The sequence below is a fragment of the Orcinus orca genome, chromosome 8 (assembly GCF_937001465.1).
Source record: "Orcinus orca chromosome 8, mOrcOrc1.1, whole genome shotgun sequence".
Lineage (NCBI taxonomy): Eukaryota > Metazoa > Chordata > Mammalia > Artiodactyla > Delphinidae > Orcinus > Orcinus orca.
This window is the reverse complement of record NC_064566.1, coordinates 65445710-65466520: the sequence shown is the minus strand read 5'-3', so window position 1 is coordinate 65466520 and position 20811 is coordinate 65445710. Positions and strand designations below refer to the sequence as shown.

General features: G+C 39.8%; 1 protein-coding gene across 6 annotated transcripts in view; it reads left to right on the top strand.

Annotated features, from left to right (window-relative positions):
- Positions 1–279: 279 nt before the first annotated feature.
- Positions 280–20811, top strand: part of GRM5 (glutamate metabotropic receptor 5) — a 555933-nt gene continuing 535401 nt past the window's right edge. For 2 of the 6 annotated variants that reach the window (XM_033431913.2, XM_033431914.2), the window contains exons 1-3: positions 2486–2667; positions 4024–4139; positions 17087–17950. In XM_033431913.2, the coding sequence (XP_033287804.1) occupies positions 17290–17950 (661 nt within the window). In that variant the 5' untranslated portion in view covers positions 2486–2667; positions 4024–4139; positions 17087–17289. Of the gene's footprint in view, positions 491–2485; positions 2668–4023; positions 4140–17086; positions 17951–20811 lie in introns of those variants that run through there. The other 4 variants (XM_049713432.1, XM_049713430.1, XM_049713431.1 and 1 more) reach the window with 2 other exon arrangements.

Sequence of the window (20811 nt, the reverse complement as noted above, 5' to 3'; positions counted from 1 at the left end):
GTTTAAGTGCCATCGTCAGAGAGAAGCTTATTATCTACCTGCTCCCCCAGCTTCTCTGAGTGACACGCTACCCACGCCTCTCCGCACAGCTCTTCTCCTTCCGCGGCTCCCGGAGGGAAGCCGAGGAGCTGCAGAGGGAGCCCGAGGCTACCCTCGCTCGAACCCCACGACTACGAGCCTTCAAGACCCTCGTCACCCAGTGTGTGCGCGCTTGGTCGCTCTCCCGCCCCCGCCGCGCGCTGCAGGAGTAGGAGCCGGCCCGGCGCAGCGCTTCCAGCTGCATCTACCTAAGCGCAGCACGCGCTCCCCGCGCTGGCGCGAGAGCGCGAGCGCCAACGCCGCGGGCCGCGGACGGAGCCGCTCCGCCTGCTGCCGCCGCTGCCTCCATCGTCGCCACTAGCGCCCCAGCTGCAGCCCAGGCCGCTCCGCGAGCGCGGGGAGCCCGAGAGGAGCGGCTGGCTCGGGGCGCCAGGCTCCGGGCGCGCACCTGGTAAGCACCGCGCGTTTTTCTTTCTTTCGGCTCTTGGGTCGCCGCGGCAGTAGGAGCCCTCCGGAGCCCCTCCCCCAGCGCGGGGATGGAAAGCAGTCAGGCAAGGGGCGGGAGCTTGGGCGAAGGGACCCCGCGGGGCGGGGGGGCAGGTGGTGGGCAGGTGGAGAAGTGGTGGAGCCACGGACGCTACGAGGTCCTGCAAGTTTAGGAAAGTCACCCCACAAGGACGTGTGCTGTGTGAATCAGACATGAATCTCTAGTCGGGAGCCCAGGCTACCGCGGCGTCGCTCCAATGAGAGGTTTATGAATATCATTTTGCTTGTATTTGCATAAGTGAGGAATTTAAGTGGGCTCGTTTCCATAGAAAATGAACTAAAAAAAAAAAAAATCAGAGGAGAAAAAATAGAGCTCTGAGCCAAAGGGAGCGTTTGGACACCTCTCTTCCTCTCTCTCTCTTTTCTTGCATACTGATACATGTGCACAAAGGGGTGCATTTACCAAAGGAGGAGGGCTTCTCTATTTATGAAGCCATTAGGTGTTGGTGGGAGGCTAATAAGAGCATTTGCTGGTGCTTCACCCTGAAAAGAGACAGCAAAAGAGGGACCTGGTTGGGTGTAAATGCCAGTGTTCCATTTCTAAAATGACACTTCCATGACTACACTACCGAGGAGAGGTTTTTGAGAACAGGGGCCATTTTAAGGGGGTACACCTGCAACTCTGCACCTTTAAGCTCAAGTTTATGTACTCCAATTGGGGCTAGGAAGATGGCCTTACCCTAGGTTCCTTTATGGGACTTTGGCAAAGGATGGGGTCAGAGAGGGGGATATGGAGGGAGAGGGAAGAGAAGAGAGCTAAATATGACTGAATGGGCTGTGTAAGGTGGTAGAAAGAGCAGGAGCCTGGAAGTCAGGTTTGGCATAAATGTGTTCGTTTAGTATCACCCTGGGTAGTCTCTGGGCTGTCTCTAGGAAAGTGTGTGACCTTGAACAAGTCCCTTAACCTCTGTGTACTGTGTTTCTCCATCTGCAAAATGTAGAGGCTCTTCTGTGTTTTGGGTCACTAAGGTCCCATGCAGTAGCAGTGTCTATGATTTTATGGGTTTGAGGATCTGCCTACAAGGAAGGAAGAGTGCCCAGAAAATCTGGATAAAGGAAGCTTCAAGGTATTTTCCCTCAAAATATCAAAGGCATTTGCAAGCTCTTGGCTTTGCTGTTGGTGTAATGTGTGCTAAGAGGTCTGTAGAAATGGGTGAGAAGGACAGTCAGACACCTAGCTTGTAGCCTGGAGTCCTGGAGTCCTGAGTGCTGTCTGGAGACGTTTGGATGCACAGAGTCTAAAGTCACATGCTTTTTTAAAGGTAGCAATTAAAGAAGGGGGTTTGGTGGCAAGCTGTGATGTTCTTTGAATGAGGGTTTGGTAAAGAATCTGGAATTGATTCTAGCACAAGGAAAATGAATGGCATCGTACTTTAAAGGTTGGGCACTCAGGATAGCAGGACAGCTAAGAGTGATATTTGAGAATACTGTAATCTGGACAGAAGGGTTAGGAGAGAGAAGGAAACATATTCTTCCTGAGACAAGGGTTCCTAGACTCCTAGGAGGCTACTGGCATCTGCCCAGTGTCCTTGACACCTCTGCCACTTGTCTGAAGGAGGCACAGGTACACATTCCCCCTCAATACAAGCTCATTCTTAGAATTTACGGATCTGAATCCCAGCCATTGAGATGAGAAAGTTCACATGGGAAAACTCAAGTCCGAGGGGATGTCCCCCAACCCTCCCACCATGTGAGCATCTGGCTGTGAAGCTGGCTTACCCATCCAGATTCGACCCGAAGTCTGTGTTCCTAAAGGAGCTCACTGTGCCACTTGGTGGCACCAAAAAGTTGCGCTGAGAACTCTGTTCTCTATAAATACAAACTACCACCCCTCCCTCCTCCGCGCTCTCCCCTTCCCCCCCCTTCTCCCCTTTCTCAGTAGCAGGGAGAATTGCTGCACACGCCGCCCTCAGCTCTGCTGTTCTGCGCGCACGGAGCGCAGGCGATGAGCTTAAGATCATCTCGCGCGGGGGGGAGCCCGGGACTGGAGAGGCCGGCTCTGCCCCGCTGATCCGCGCGGCCCAACTTTATGGGGGGCTAGCTAGACCGCGCCTCACTGCCTGCTGCGCCGCCAACAGGGGGGTAAGCTTGCTAAGTGCCTGTTTACCCAAGTGTGCTCGGGCCCGGGAAGAATGTATGAGCTATACGCTTGCTGGGAGCTTACAGTTTGGTTTGGGGGAGGGGGACGAGGGTGGAGCAGCGGGGGTGGCCAGAACCTCAAGGATGAAGTCCGCTCCATTCGCGGATGGCTTCAGTTAAACCTGCTGGGGAGAAAGGGCGAGAGCAATGGGGTAAATGAGGGAATGGCCGCAAGGGTTGAGAAGGGGATTCTGCATGCCTTCGGATGCGATTTCCCGCTCCCTGAGGGCCAGGTGCGTGCTTTTAGAATTCAGACTGGGCTCCTCCATACCACCCGAGGGCTCAGAATTCGGAGAAGCGAAGGTGCAGAGGAAGAGGAAGGAGAATCGCTTCCCAGTAGATCGGTTAGCTGCGGTGACCAGGCGCCTGCTGCGGGAAGAGGGGGGACAGCGGGTGGTGCTGAAAGCACAGCGCTTTCACTCAGGCTAGCGTGCTTCTCTCTGAGCCCCAGTCTGCGCCCTCCCGCTCTTTCGTCTCCCGTGGATGTAGCTTTCCCTTCCGACACAAAGCCTGCTAGTTACCCCGGAGTGGCAGCATGAGCGGCATGCCAAGGAGAGAGCCCTGGCTACAGCGACTTGGGGAAAGAAGCCGGGGCAGGCCCACTAGCTAGCCGGGTGACCAGAGTCTACCCTGCACTTGGACTTCGAAGAGGGAAGTGAGGAATCAGCCTGGGGGGCTCTGGAACTGGTGCTGGATTTCCAACTGCCCGCATTTCCCTCCGGAGCGGGCGCTGTGGGGAAGGGAAATTGAGGAGAGGTTAACAAGTGCCTGTGCTTATTCAGGCACATCTTGATGCGCCTCAGCTGAATCAAAAGCTTGAGTGGCCAAGCAGGTAGATTCTCCCACACTTTACTTTCCGCTAAGAAACTGACACAGGTCAGTGGGAAGGCAGTGGCTTCCTTCCACTTTCTTCATTCTCTACATATTGTTTCATTGTTCTACGTCCCTTGAGACTGATCTAGGGCTCATCTGTATCCTTCATGCTAACTGCTGGCCTTTTGAGGCAGCCAGGGAAGCACTGCTTTGTGCTATGTGCAGCCCCCCACCCTAGCTGCCGTGGGGCGAAGCTTAGGTTTTCTGTAGAATCCTCTTAGTTATACAACATTCTAGACATCCTTTTGAGTTTTGGAGTGTGCAGGTGTGCTACATCTTGTTAGGTGTGCTTTGTGATCCTTATTCCTCTCATGGAGCACAGGACATTTCCTCCTTTAATTTCTCTCTTATATCCATGCAGTTACACATTTAAGAATCAGTTGTGACTATTTTTGTCCTTTATGGATGTCAATTTCTGTTTCAAAGGATCTTTGGTTGGGACTTGAAAATACTGCTTTGTGAACTCATCAGGTTAATGCACAACCCAGCCTCCAGCCTTCTCCACTGGAAACCTTTTCAGCACTCCGGACAGATCCTACAAGGTTTGGGTTTTTTTGTTTGTTTTTGAAGAATGTGAATAGAATATAGTACTTTCTACATAATTGCTTTACTGCTTCTTTAAGAGAAAAGCTTTCCCTGGTCATTTAGAATCTGCTTGACAAAATATATAATTTAGGTATTTTCACTGCACCCCCTAGATCTTTGCTATCCCATGGTAATATTTTTGCTGTAGGCTACATTCAAAAACAAGACAAACTCTTGTTTGTTTGTTTTTTTGTCCTTGAACTTTTTATTCAACATTGTACTGGAAGTCTATGATGGACAGATTCTAACGTAGTTTCCACGGTCACCACCTCCTGATATCCTTGCCCTTGCATTATCCCCTTCCCCTTCAGTGTGCACAGGACCTGTGATTCGCTTTTATGTTTATTATTTTTTTGCATTTTATTTTATTTTTTAATACAGCAGCTTCTTATTAGTTACCTATTTTATACACATTAGTGTATATATGTCAATCCCAATCTCCCAATTCATCCAAGAAACCAAACTCTTTAATGTTCATTTATTAAAGGGCGTATTGAGATTATTTGGAGGAGAGGAGTGGTATTTGAATATTCAAGTACTTGCCCAGTTCTTCATTTTACTTTCATAGGTAGACATAAGCCTCTGCCATCACATCATGGTACACATTATGGACATGATGACAAATGCCAAAGTGAAAGCTGAAAAATTCACTCGTAGGTAGTATGCCCAACCAGTACAAAGTATACAGACTTTGAGAATATTTAAGCAGCTACATAATATCTTCAGGTTATACTCTGCTTGTTGACATTGTTTTGTTCCCTATTCAATAATTTATCTCATTAAACATGTTTACTTTCATGACTAAAAGATTTTACTAATTCTAAGGTTTTTTTACATTTCTTCAAAACATGTTGAAGATTTTATGGGAGTCGTATTACATTGTCTCTTATGGAATTGTCAGAGCATTTTATATAGAAAAACTAAATTAAGTGCCAATGAAACGTAGGTGAAATTACAGGTAGAAAAAATATAAGATAAAGTTAATCGTGAAAAATATTGCACTTATTTGTATACCAATTTCTCCCAGGATTTCTGTCCTCATGAGATGAAGAGACACATCCAACTATTCCTCCTTATACTTTTTGCTGTTATTTTGGTAGATGGAGTTTAAACTAACTTCATAAAATAGTGAAGACTACCTCCTTTTGATATATGTTGGTATATGCTAAAGCTGATCAGTTTGGCATTTGGATAAACTGAAGGTGTATTACTACAAAGCAGGACCATTCTACAATTGAGAAATATGTGTTATTTTTAATATTCACAGAAATGTTAATCCTAGACCCGAGGCATCATTTAGTCATCACTTTCATTGCGTGGAGTTTGGAGAATATAAGAATATAGGAGCCTCAAAAGAAATATTTTTTAGTTTATGATGTGCTTGTATAACCCAGGAAAATTTAAATTTTGAGTTTGCATTTCAACTATCTGTAACTGAGAAAATATTTTCTTGATATTCCTTTCTCTCAGTTGGTTAAAACGTAGTTCTAAAAAACATTATGCCATAAGCTTGTTTCCATTTTCTTTAAATTCTCAAACAAGAGAAAAAATATCGAGATTTTATCAGTTCTAATATCATTTGAATTGTATGTACCTTTAGTCGTGTATGTACCTTTGCTTGGGAAACAAGGAAAGGTCTCGGTGCAAGGCTCATCTCTGCTCTAATAACTATCATTTATTGAGCACATCAGGCACCGTGCCAAGCATTATATATCTTATTTAATACTCATAACAATCATACAGGGCAGTGATTTTTCTGTTGTTAAAATTGAGGGTTGTTTCTTTCCACTGTCATGTAACAGGGAAATGGAAAAATAAAATTATATGTATATATAATTTTATACACATACACACGTGTGTGTGTGTATGTATACACACACACACACATGTCTGATTTGTTTGGAACTCAGACTTATCCTTTTTCCATTATATTAGATAACTTTTCCATTTTATTAGATAAACACCATGGAATTGTTTCATTGTGGTTTCCAGTGACTTGTGATGTGGTTGGGAGTACAGACCCTTGCACAAGATTGCCTGAGTTTGAATCCCAGCTTTGTGGCTCATTAGCTGTGTAACCTTGGGCAAGTTACTTAACATTGCTCTGCCTCTCTTCCTCATTTTTAAAATGAAGAACAGGTTGTAACACTATTAGCCTCATTGAGTGATTATGGTGAATTAGTTACACAAATATAAGTCAAGTGCCAGACCCAGAGTGAAAAGTACAGAACCGGTCGTTATGACTATTAATCCCATCTAGGCCTTTGAATATCAGATGTTTCCTAGGTTTCCTATGTTATTGAGTTTAATCTTCTCAACAACCATATGGTTGATACATAATTGCTGTTTCAAATAGCTTCTTTCATTTTAGTCAAACTATTCAGGAAATTTAAAGGAAAAAGTTAGATGCAAGAAAATGTATTTTATGTTGATGTGATTCTGTTGGTCTTATAAAGACCTAAGAATAATTCCCTAATGATTATTTTTTACAACTCTAGGTACAGACCCCTGACTTTAAACTTCTGAGCATGAATGTTCTGAGGAAAATTAAAAGTTCATAGTCATAATGGCACTAATGGGCCCTGTAATAATAATGTAGCCTGTTGCATCATAATATTTTGCAGAAGAATAATTTTAAAATATTAAAAATCAATTTGTTTTCATACAAAGTATTACACAATACAGGTAATGTAGTAGAATCCTTTAAAGACCCAGAAGAAAGGTAAATAATATTATATTACTTTTTTAAAAATAAGATTTTGAAAAACCAACGTGAAAATTACTATATAAAGTTATTATTCTTTATCTTTAAGAAATTATATTGAACTTTGTATTTCACATAGCCTTTGAAACGGTGACAGGTACCATAGGATACTCTTCTCACATTTATTTTTTGTAATTTGTGAATATTCAGAACTATGCTTAGTTAATGTAAGGCAATGTCTTCTTTGACTCTGACAGTTTAATCTGTATTTCTCAAGTTGAAATTCCAAGCTCCAAAACAAGATGATGGAGCCGGAAACAAGTGGCAATGTAAAGAAGGAGTAAGGCAAATCTACTTGCCTACTACTCTCCAAACGACTCTCCTTAGAATTATTAGGACATTTCAGAAAAAATGCTTTGTGGGACGGACACATCCAGATGACTCTTAGTCATCTTCTTTTTTGATGATTACATAGACCTTGACAAGGATGAGTTTTCAGTAAATCAGCAGTTTTCAATTGGGAATGACTTTGACCTGCAAGGAACATTTGACAGTGTCTGGGGACATTTTTATTCATCACAACTAGAGGAGGTGTGTGCTGTTGGCATCTGCAGATCAGGGATACTGCTAAACATCCTGCAATGCACAAGATGGCAGCCCCCCCAAACCAAAAATTTGTTTAGTCCAAAATATCAACAGGTCTAAGCTTGAGAAGCCCTGATCTAAATGATTCCACGAGACAGAGTTACCTATATTTATTTGGTTGGTTTGTACAGCTTCCGAATGAAGCTGATCGACATTACATAAGAATTTAGTGGAAAGCAGTCTCCAGAATGTTTTGCAGCCAGTGCATAAGGTTTAACTAACCAACCCATTTGGTCGGATGGGAAACAGTATCATCTGATTATGTTGAGTGTGAGCTTTGGAGCCGGAGAGAAATTGGATTCATGTCCTGACTCTGCCATTTATTATATGTATGAGACTTCTGGCAAGATTCTTCACCTCTAAACCTCAATTTCGAGAGATATTTAATGTAGGTAGTAATCATACCTACCCCTCAGGGTTGTTGTGAAACTTACATTAAATTATGCTTATATATTATTTAGCACAAAGTAGGCACTCAATAAATATCAGCTATTAATAAGTAACTAGAGATTGAGTTAAAAATGCAAAACCACATTTTCAAGCACCTGATGATAGGCAATATAATATGCACCATAATGCCTTACAGTCTTGGGAGGTATGCCATAAATAAAAAGAAAGCAGCTGAAGGCTGCAAAATGGGAAGAAATTTAGAATCCCTGCATGATAATTAAATTGAGACTAGTTAACGGTGGATTACATCATTTTTATTGCTTTGCTGTAGAAGGCTGTTTTAGGTCTTCATGGACTACTAAACCAATCGTGTAATGATTTACAATGATTTAGTGAGCTTTATTCTACTGCCAGCACCTTTTAATTAACGCACAAAATTATAGATTTCACTTTTGTACAATGTTATTTTATGGCCCCTTTTTGCTTTAAGGAGGTTTCAGTTAAAATATGGCATATTTTTTGTCCTGGGCTAAATGGAGGGGGTGCTGGACTTTCTTGTTTACAGGGTCACAGATGTGTGCTTGAGATAGATACAACAGTGGAGCTCGGACTATAACGCTCTCGGTATCATTATACCTCAGAGTGTCTCTTATCTTTCGGATGCACTGGTTTTCAGGGAAATGTATCAAAGCCATCCATGGTATATGCAACATTGACACCCCTATATGTGATGAGGCTGTTGCTCAGGCAGAAGGAATCATTTTAGTGTTGATGTCCTGAGCTGTATGATTTGCTTGTGTGGGGATTAAGTTATATAAGAGAAATTTGTGCCAGAAAGATGGTCAGTGTTTGAGAAGATTGTTGAAAATAAAAGACAATGCAAGCTGTGAATCTGATTACTATGTAAGTTGTCATTTATGGTAAATTCTACCCACCAATACTTCTTCTTATTATTCATTTAGGATCCAGTATGGGACTGTATGATTACCTGAGGCCCAGAACTTTCATGCATATTAAATATATATTATTTTTTTATAATGGGGTAGTGATTAATTTTATTATGCTATGAACCCAAAGTATATGATATAGAACATTGAATAAAGTAGCCTAGTGCTTCTGAAAATAGGACCCTAAATCAAAATACCATATAAGTTATACTATTTATATAAACTCCTATCATTTACTACTTTTGATTGAATTAAAGTACTCCATATTTTTAGATCATAGATCTATAACATTTTGAAAGCTTTTAAAAATTATTGTATTAATTTCTTCCCATTATCTATGCAAGAATATACATGTATAGAATATATATATTCACCTATATATGATGAATTAAAAAACATAGCTACCAACCTCTAACACCTACCACATCAGAGTTATAACCTAAAGCAAATAATTATCTTGGAGACTCTATTTTCTGATATATGAAATGGGGATAATCAGACTTTCTTAGTGGTAATTTTGTTTTAGTTTGAAATAGGAGTAAATGGGAAAAGGCTCCGTACACTGAAAATAAAATAATATGGTTTTACTATTCCCCCTCCTTTTTTTTTTTCTACCAGACTTTTGTTAAATGAATGAATGAACCTCCTGGTGAGATATCTAAGGAGAAATGGCCTCACTCATGAACTTGTATACAAGCAACAGAAAGCAGGTTCTTATGGAAAGAACACTGTGTGGTACCCAGAATTGACAAGCTTAAGGAGAAGGGACTGAGAGTGAAGTTAATGCCACCTTTTACAATCTAAATTAATAGATTGTAAAATGTGGGAAGATTCATGCCAGCAATATCATGCATTTGTCCTATAGAAATAGTTTTAAAACTAATTAAAGTGCAACGTTGTTGATGATAGTAGTAAAATCTACAATCTAAATATCCAAAAATAAGGAGTAATTAAATAAATTTTTGTGCACTCATATAATTGAATACTATGCAACTGTTAAAAAGAAATAGAAGCTCTAAGTGTGAATCTTGGCTCTGCTACTCACTTGCTTTAGAATCTTAGCCAAACTGTTCTCTCTCTGAGTCCCAGATACTTCAAGTATAAAATATACATAACATGATCTATCTTACAGTTTTTTTAAATGATAGTTAAATGACGTTTCGTGTGAAACGCTAAGCACAGTGCCTAGAACATAGTAAGCTCTCTGTGAATTTTAATTATTCTTATTGTTATCCCCATCATCAAAATGAACTAATCTCAAAAGGTATTTATAATACATTATGTAGAGAATAAAAGTATATTGCAATATAGATTTCATACTAATATTCCATTTAAATAAAAAATCTATGTATTAAAGGTTATATGCTTAGAAAATTGTAGAAGAACAGACACCAAGTTGCAGGGTGTGATTAAATCTGGGTTTTGAGACGATATTTTCTCGGTTCTGGTCCTAGGCCTGCTAAAAATCATTTATTCTCCGTGGGTCTCAGTTAAACTGAATCATCTATAGGACTCTTTCTAGTTCTATGATGCTATTTTCCTTAATATATCAAAAAGCCATGGGGAACACCAAAGGTTTCTCCCTCCTACTTTGTTAGTCCGTACTTCTCTTTTTGATGTCCCCTCTTGCCTGGACCCATTTGAGTTTCAATATCCATTCTCCAGTTTTCCACAGTGAGGCAGGGGGCACTATCTTTACACCTCAATCAAGTAACTGACCAGAAAGCGAAGTGCCGGCAACTCCCTTTACTTATTTGTTCATTCAGCAGGATTTATTGAATATCTGTTAATACTAGGTGTTGCGTATGGCACAGATTTAATATTTAAAGAGTTTGAAGTCTATTGGAAGACAAAACATGTATAAATAGCTATAATATTAGCTTAATAAATAACATTAAAAAGTATGGACAAAAATGCCACTTGCATTTAGAATACAGCACATACTGCAAGGTGAGGGACCTGGGAAGCTTTTATAAAGGGCCTATTGAAAAATATTACTTCATTCAATCCTCATTAAAACTCTTTGAGGTAGGTACTAGTCTCATTCCAGTTAGGCTCAGAGAAGCTAGGTGATCAAGGGCACACAGCCAACAGATGGCAGTGCCAGGATTCAAACCCGAGTCTACTTGACTCCAAGCCCATGCTCTTAAAAACTCTGCCTTAAGGCCATGAAACAAGAGCATATCAGGGCTAAGAAGCAGCGTGAACAGAACCACTGGGGCAAAGGGGTTCAAGATATATTCAGAATACCTAAAGGAGACCCAAATTTAACTTGACTAGCAGACTTCCAAGGAGGGACAGATTGAGAGGAGATGACCATAAGAGAGACTGGGGCAGAAATTTAGAAAGTAGATCCCTCAATCCCACATTTAAAAAAACATCACAAATAACAAATAGCTTTGCTAGTAGAAATTCAGAAACTTAGAAAGCACAGATAAAAGCAAAGAAGAAATGAAAAATTATGCATATTCCCATCACCCAGAGGACATCTCATTAATGCCACTGTGTATGTTTCCCGACCGTGCATACACACACACTCATAATATTTCTTGTGAAAACACAGCCATATCTGTTTTTATTTTTGCTTTAATAGAACTTGAATACTTTACATTTCATCCCCCTCCCCACCACACATACACTTTACAAGATAAGGTTTCTGTTCAAACATTTTTTCAGTCTCCTTTGCTGGTTTTTCCTTGTCTCTGGGTCTTTGGGAGTTTAAACATTGAAATTCCCCGGGCCTCAGTCTCAGAACTAGTTTTTCTCTTTCCAATTCCTAGATGATTTCATCCAGTTTTATGTTTTACAAAAAAGAACATCTACATACTGATGCCTCCTCTATTTATATCTCCTATGCAGACCTCTCTCCAGAATTTCAACCTCTTATATCAGATGCTTATTAAATATCTCTTCTTGAATTTCTAACAAGAATTAAAAATTGGTGTATCAAAACTGAATTTCGGTTATCTCCACCCAGATCTGCTCCTCCACAGTTTTCTCCGCCTCAGTCAACATGGTACCATCTTTTATTTGCTCAGACTGAAAACCTTAGTGTCCTCATTGATCCTTCTCTTTCCTTCACAGTCCAAGTCAGATCTGACAGCAAACCCTTTCACTCTATCTTCAAGATATATTCAGAATCCTACTAGTTCTCACTACCTATACTACCATCTTCCTGATCCAGGCCTCTGTCATCTCTCTCACCTGAATTATTGCAGTAGTTTCCTAATTGCTTTCTTGGTTCTGCCTTTGTGCCCTTATTCTTGTTGAAAAGTTGGTCATTGTGTGTCCCTCCCCTATTGAAAACTCTTCCAGAAAATCACTCTCACACAATGTTAAAGCCAAAGTCTTTCAAAGTCCAAAAAGGCTTTGATCATCATACTAGCTCTCAAACCTCCCTTCTTCCTCTCTCCCCACTTTTACTTCACTGCAGTCACACTGGCCTCCTTGCTGTTTCTCAACACACTAAGCATAAACCTGCCTCAGGGACTTAGCATTTACTTTTTTTTTTAACCTGGAGTGTTCATTCCCTTGTTATTTGCATGACTCATTCTCTTACTTCTTTTAGTTATTTACCCAATTTTACTTTTACAGTTTAAACTTCTTTGGCTACATTATTAAAATTTTTTTCCATATCCCTCATACTTTCTATCTTCCTTCCCTGGCTTATTGTTTCTCTTTAACACTTATTACTGTATAGCATACAATATTTTATTTCCTTATCTTATTTATAGTCTGACAAACCACCTTGGATTACAGGCTCCATGAGGGCATGAATTTGTGTCTGCCTTGCCCATAATTGAATCCTCAGGGACTAGAAGAGTGCTTAGTACAGCACAGTTACTTAATAAAGACTTACTGAACAAATGAGCGATGCTGATAGAGCTAGGGTATACTCTGTTGGTCTATTTAGAATTTATGCTGTATTGATTTCTTGTATTTTGGGAGCACGTGGGATGACTTGTTGTTTAACCTTATAATAATCTGAGTTGTAGCACAATTCTGTCAAATTTCTAAGTCATAATTTCAGAATATACTTTCCAGGTATCTGAGCTTCATAGCTAGTATCAATAAAATATAGTCACTGTGTGTATTCAAGGCAGATTATGAAACAATCATTGATTTATAATGTGGCAGGTCATAATCTAGTAGGGGATGCCAGGGCAATAAAAATATATTTGTGCCAGATAGTCATACACATTTGTACCTTCTAGGTATGAATCATCTCTTTTCCTGAAATGTTCATCACTCTCTATTTTTTAAGCAAACTCCGGTTAGATTCTAGCTCCCTTGAAAGTTCAAACTGTGTTTGGGTGGCCCCTCTCAGTTTTCATGGACTTTGGAAATACCTCTCTTGGCAGAAGGGGTGGTAAGGTGACAAAAGATGATAATAAGAGTATGTTATGGAGTCACTAGGCATAGACATGAATTCTAGCTCCATCATTCCATGATTGGCTTGTTTTTAAGTTATTAAAACCCATTACATCATTAGAAAAATAGAATAAAATAATACCTACATCTCAGGGTTGTTATAAGGATTATTGACACACACATACCACACATACAGACATACCCACATACAGACGCAGATACACAATGCACATAGAATATAATATCTTCTGGGGGAACGAGAAGCATGAAAGCCTTGCATATGTCTGCAACTATAAAATGCCCAGGACATTCTCTTTTGGCATCTCTGATATCACATGTTCTTGCTTTCTCTCCTTACTTTCTGAGCTGTCTCTGTTTCCTTAGCTGGCTTTCCCACAGCCTTACCTCTCTGTGGGGCTTACTTTTCAGCCCCACCTTTTCTTTATTTATACTTGCTCTCTAGGTAATTTTATTCATTTCAAAGGGTTTATATATTGGTGACCCCCAGTTTACATCTTTAAGCCAAAACACTCCTCTCGGTCCATGCTTACATATCTTCCTTCCTCTTTGACAGCTATACCTGGATGCTTCCAAAGCATCTCAAATTTAACATGTTCAAAAGAAAATCATTGTTTTCCCTTGAGCCCATCTGGTTCTGTTCCAGTCAGTTCCATCCCTTTTAATGATACCAGAATATACTAGTTTCTTAGACTCAAAACCTAGGAGTAGACACTGATTCCTCTCTACCTTACCCACATCCAGTCCGTCAGCAAGTCCAGTTGATTCTACTTGCAAAAGATATCTGACTGTGTCCACTTCTCTCCATATCCACTGTCACCAATCATAGCCAAGCCACTATCATCTCTTACCTAGAGTATTATAAGAGTCTCAGATTTCTCAAGTCCATTATCCAGAACAATGAGGAGCTAGGAGAATCTTTTCTAAGATTGGATTGTGCCAGTCATTTGTTTACACTTCCTCAGTGGCTTTCTGTTGCACTTAAGCTCCAAATTCCTTAAGAGCCTACAAGATCCTACATGGTCTGGCCGTTCCGTATCTTTCCAACCTCATTTTGTACCATAATTGTGCTCATTATTTATGCTCTAGCCACACTTTTCGCATGACTTCATTCTTCATTTTATTGTCCTTTGCATTCATCAGGTTCCAGTTCAAGTCACCTTTTAGAGCGGGGATCCCCAACCCCTGGGCCTTGGACTGGTACCAGACCGTCCTGTTAGGAACCAGGCCTCACGGCAAGAGGTGAGCGGCGAGCAAGTGCAACTTCATTGCCGCTCCCCATTGCTCTCCGTTGTTTGCGTTACCGCCTGAATCACCATCCCCCCCCACCCCCCACCCCCACTTCCGTGGAAAAATTGTCTTCCAGGAAACCGGTCTCTGGTACCAAAAAAGGCTGGGGACCACTGTTTTAGAGTACTGATTTGTAAGCCCCATGAGTATAGGGAGCATGTATACCCTGTTTTCTCTTGAATATTTGATTCCCAGGAGAGAGTCATAGCATAGGCAGGCCATAAATATATGATTAATGAGTTAGTGAATAAACGCCTGGTGTATGATGGGTGCTCAATGAAAGATAATGATGGTAATTATCAATGTACATCACTGTACTTCTTTGTTATATTAGTCTTTGCCACTCTGTAGTTAATAGATATTTGTTGAATGAGTTAAGTAATTAATTTAGCCTATCATAGGAAGTTACATATATATATATGTATGTGTGTGTGTGTGTATGTGTGTGTGTATCAATATATATTCTCAGTACATGGGGCTTGCTGGAAATAACTCTAACATAAAATGCATGAGATCGATATTTTAGGTTCATCAGTTTGATGGGCCACTTCTAGTCTCTCATGTCGCTTTGATGCTCTTACATAATAAAAATGAGTCCTGTTTTGTTACTGGATTTGCTTACTAACATTCTGGATTTAATGAGAAATTGTGATTCCTTTTACTTCAGATTTTTTTTTGTCTGAAGTAGAATTCACATGACCATGATAATAAGCATTGGTCCCCAAGTCTTTGGTCTAAGTAAAGTGAAGGGAAAGCTTGAGAATATTCAGATAATTTCCCAACGAGAAAATTAATATGTCTTTGTTTCCTTCCCCTTTGTCTACAATGCCAACTTCCATACCAAAGCTGATTTTTCCCCTAAATATTGCTAAAAATCTAGTTACTCTGGAGCATGTAGCTATTTGATGAGGTGTGTGTGTGTGTGTGTGTGTTTTAGTGTTTGGCACTGTACAGAGGGAGCATTTCTCTGTTGCCATTGGAAACAGTGGAAGGAAATGGTGAAAATGAGGGTGAGAGTGATTAGAAATGTGATTCAGGTTATATTCATTATGTGTCTGGACTAGAATTTTTGCAGATCTGATGAGTCTTGAAAACCATTGGTATTCTTGAAGAAACATCATAATTGCATAAACTCCTGAAGCAACATCACCTGTCTTTGAAAGGTGATGCTTAGGGAGTCACTTTAAAACAACTTGAGATCTTTGGCTGGCAGAGCTAATAACTTACAAAATAAGTCTCTTAAACAATCCTTTAAATAACCCAGATCACTAATTTGTCAGTTCTCTTTTACAAATCATGCTAGAATTTGCTGTAGGCAACCTGGGACAAAATTTTCTTCTTCCGCAGGAGTTTAAACTAAAATAGATGACTATATTCATAGCTATACTAAGTTTCTACTTGGACGTATAGTTCCAAATATGCATCCCTCCAGCCCTTTGAATCTTCATGATGTGGAAATTTTTCCTGGATCAGGGTAAAGGACTGATTACTGTCAGTTTTATTACAAGACTCTGTAATTACTTTGAAGACTCTGGAGAACTGAGTGTGTTGCCAGAGAATTTTCTGTCCTCACCACCTAGCCACAGAAGGCCCTTGGAAATTTAATAACAGAAAAAAATCATGTCTTGAATATATATATCCGTTTTCAATATACAAAACATTTGCACAGTTGGTATCTTATATTGATTCCCATAAGGGCAGCCTAGCACATATGATCCCCATTTTTCAGATGACAAAATTCTGGTGCTGAGAGGTTAAACAATTTAGTAATAGTTATTTGTAGCAGAACTGGAATTTGAACCTGAATATTCTTTTCTGCAAAAATTGGTACCAGTACACTATGCCTTTGTATGCCTTTGGGGGCATTTTACTTTGTAATCTTCCAACCCTCTTCTATCCTATAGTTCATTTAACGTGAAAATACTGATCTGACCTCATTTGTCTTTGGTCTATATTGTATGGAAACTAAGCTCAATACTTGTTGGGAATGTTATTCAACTTGCTTTACATTGCATTTGAAGATGGGGTTTGTAGGCTTTTTTTAAAGTAACTTTATTTTTTAATTGCATAATCAGTACATGCTTACTGCTGAAAATTTGGAAGGACACAAAGAGCATTTCTAAAACAAACAAACAAAAATACCGTCGTTATTATTGGGATCACCAATGTCTAATATTTTGGGTTTTTTTGAAGATTTCTGTTCATGGCATACTTCTTTTAGGTGCTTTCCCTCACCTTCGTGTCAGAGTATAGTTGGGCCTCCCACACATGAGATTTGGTTTTGTGTACTCCAGATGAGCAAATGAAAAAAATATTAACCTAAGCCAGGTAGGATCAAGAAGCTGTATCAGCTGCTTTTATCAAATCACAGAATCACAAAGGAGACAGGCAAAGAAGAGTCAGAAAGATTTTTGGATTCTTTTTCTCAAGTTACCTACATCAGAAAGACCTCTCTTTCTCTATTAGCATAGACTGTTCGAGCTTCCCCATCCGGTTGCACTTACGTTGCTAAATCCCCATTCTATTTTTTCTCCCCCAGGTTTTGAAGATCGTGATCACATATGGATGCATCTAACTAAATGGTCCCTGGGGACATGGTGGTCCTTTAGAGAGCACATCTAAATCACTGGCTGATTTTTTGGTTTGCGGCTCACCATAGGACATCACCGGATTCTCTCTCTCAGAACTCGCCTAAATTTTCCCCACCATGCTGTCTTTATTAGCTTGAACTCCTTTCCTAAAATGGTCCTTCTGTTGATCCTGTCAGTCCTGCTTTTGAAAGAAGATGTCCGTGGGAGCGCACAGTCCAGTGAGAGGAGGGTGGTGGCTCACATGCCTGGTGACATCATTATCGGGGCTCTCTTTTCTGTCCACCACCAGCCCACTGTGGACAAAGTTCATGAGCGGAAGTGTGGGGCAGTTCGTGAACAGTATGGCATTCAGAGGGTGGAGGCCATGCTGCACACCCTGGAAAGGATCAACTCAGACCCCACGCTCTTGCCCAACATCACCCTGGGCTGTGAGATCAGGGACTCCTGCTGGCATTCGGCCGTGGCCCTAGAGCAGAGCATTGAGTTTATAAGGGACTCCCTCATTTCTTCAGAAGAAGAAGAAGGCTTGGTGCGCTGTGTGGATGGCTCTTCCTCTTCCTTCCGCTCCAAGAAGCCCATAGTCGGGGTCATCGGGCCTGGCTCCAGTTCTGTGGCCATTCAGGTCCAGAACTTGCTCCAGCTTTTCAACATACCTCAAATTGCTTACTCAGCAACAAGCATGGATCTGAGCGACAAAACTCTGTTCAAGTACTTCATGAGGGTCGTGCCTTCAGATGCCCAGCAGGCACGGGCCATGGTGGACATAGTGAAGAGGTACAACTGGACCTATGTGTCAGCGGTGCACACAGAAGGTAAGTTTTCTTTACACCGAGTATGTCTTGTGCACCTGATAGCTTCCCAGTTAAACTTTCAAGTTTTGGAGGGCTAAAATTGTCCTAATTATTTGAGATCTTTTGAGTGGCTCAGTTATATAAGAAGGGACGGGATGGCAGATGTCTAGAGCAAAATAGATATAAGCTAACATGAGTGATTATGCGACCATCAGTTGGCAAAATGGATACTTTTTTTTGGTTTACGTGTTACATTATTTGTACATCTTCTATAACAATGATAGGGATTTTTAAGATTTCTAGATCTTCTTTGAACTCTTTACGTTTTAACACTGTAAGTTTGCTCTGAGTACCTGAGAGTTTCTGATAGTTAAAGGGAGGTACACATACATACACATAAGGCCTGCAGGCAGCCAGTTCTGGCCCAGGTATGTTATAATAGAAAATTACCAAACGGTTTAGTCTTACAACTATTTTTCAATAGAGTGTATCGTTAAATCTGAAATGGAGATGTGTATGAATTAGTTCTATCCTTGTATAGAACATTCTCAGGAAGTATAAGTTTTAATAATTCATCATTAGTTTGCTTTGAAATTTATTGCTTCTTTATGTGGAAATCATAGTGAGGAAGGAAAATATGACTGAGGTTCTATACCAGATAATAATAGTATCAGCCCTGATTATTGTTGATGGTGCTTTTCAAATGCGTTTGTATACATTATTTGTTAGTTCTCAACCAACGCTGTTTGGGATAGGTTTGATTTCACCTACAGAGGTTAAGATACCCAAATTGTGAGCTTACTCATTATGTAGCACTCTTTCTAGGACAGCATACTGCCTATGCTAAACACTACAGTCTACCGAAGAAAGTACACAAGACTTTGTATAGCTCATTAGATCATTGTTAGGATTAGTTGAGATTTTTACTTTATTTTTTTAATTAATTAATTCTTTTCTGTTTTTTAAAATTTTTTATTTCTTAAAATAAAATCAAATAATAATATATTCAGATCATTTAATCTCTTGTGTAAGTATATTTCATCCAATATAGCCAATATGGACACATTGTTACGTTATACAAAGTCATTTCTGTTGGATCAATAGACCTGAGAATAACATTGAAAGTTAATTATAGCTATCAACTACTGAGGCACTATGAAAAGGTTTTTTTCATATATATATTCTATAAAGATATTTATTGATAGTACTCAAACAAACAAACCTATGAGATAGATTATGTTTTGATCCCCACTTTACAAATGAGGGAACTGAAGCATAGAAAATGTAAGCCACATGCCTAATGTCAAGAATTAAGTGAAAGAGCTGAGATTCGAATGTTCCTGAGGTTCAAATCTCAGTTGAGATTTTTAAATTCTGCAATAATACTGTCACTGTGTTCCAAACAATCTAATCTTGTAAAAGTGGGATTGAGTTATTGGGAAATTAATGAAATGACCAGAGTAAGACTACTTCAGAGATTGGGAGCCTGTCACCAATTAGATATAGCAAACTTTTCATTATCAAGTGACATAACATGGATTTCACTGTATGGCCACTCTTAACAATATTCAGAGCTGCACAAACATAAAATGGCCTTCTATACTGGATTGATACTTCTATGCCTCTGGAAATTTTCATACATAAGTTTATGGTTTACGTACAAAGATGTTGATATATAGAGATTTTGATCAATGGATAGGTCATTGGACTAGGAGACCTTTGATTTTTTTTCCTAATGCTGAGAGTTTTCTTATAAAACCACTATTTCATTTGATTCTCACAACAAGCAGTGATCTAGATAGTCCAGATATTTTATTCCATTTTTAAAATACGAATGTTTTAAGAGTTTATATACTTCATCCAATAACTACCTGATAGCAACTTCAGAGGTAGGAGGAGGGCTCACAGCTACTAACTGCTAATTCAGTGCCCTATTCTAATTCAGCAGAATCCAATAGAATCACACCCAGAGGATATATATTTATGCAGCACATATTTATTAAGTCAAAATATACAAAAGGCTCTAATAGTCCTGTGAAGGACAGCCCTATGTTTTGTACATTACCACCCTCAATGGGCAAGCAGTCTGGCAAAGGAGATGGAGCACGCACTAATACTTCCATAACCATAATTCAAGATGACACGGAGTTACAAATGTTTCTCAAGTAAATTGAAGGAGAAAAAAATCACATCCTGCTCTATGGTGATGGAGGCCATGGTGGAAGTCTTAGAGAAGGAAATGAATTTGACAGTGGAATTTTAATAGGAAGAATACTGACAACTGGTGAAAATTAAGAAGGCATGGGTTTCCAGTAAAGGGCATGAGGAAATATGAGAAGGTGAGAAAGTAAAAAAACATGTTTGCAAGAGACCAAGGATGAAGCTATGTTTGGTTTACCTCAGATCAATCATAAATTTCATTAGGAACTTCCATCCAGCTTCAGAAGAGTAGGCCTTGGTCAGTCTGTAGGAGATGCTAATCCAAGATTGTGTTCAAAGAGAAACTCATCATCATGACCTTTGACTCTTACTAATTTAATGTTTTTTCCAACCTAATTATATCCCTATACTGAGTGATACAATAAAATAAATTATAATGCATCCGTAAAGTATATTATTAGGTAGCTATTAAAATGAATGAGACACTCTGTAGGTAATGAGATCATAATGATCTCCAAGATCATTTTAAGTGAAAAAAAGCAAAGCACAGTTCTATGTAAATGGTATGTTATTTGTATAAAATGGAGTTTGTAAAAATCGTTTGATTGAATATTCATAGAATTGTTCTCAGAGAAGAGCAAAACTGATAACAGTTGCTCCTTCTGGGTAGGAATTCTAAGGAGTTAAGGAATAGGGTGGAATGGAAGAGACTTTCTTTTATA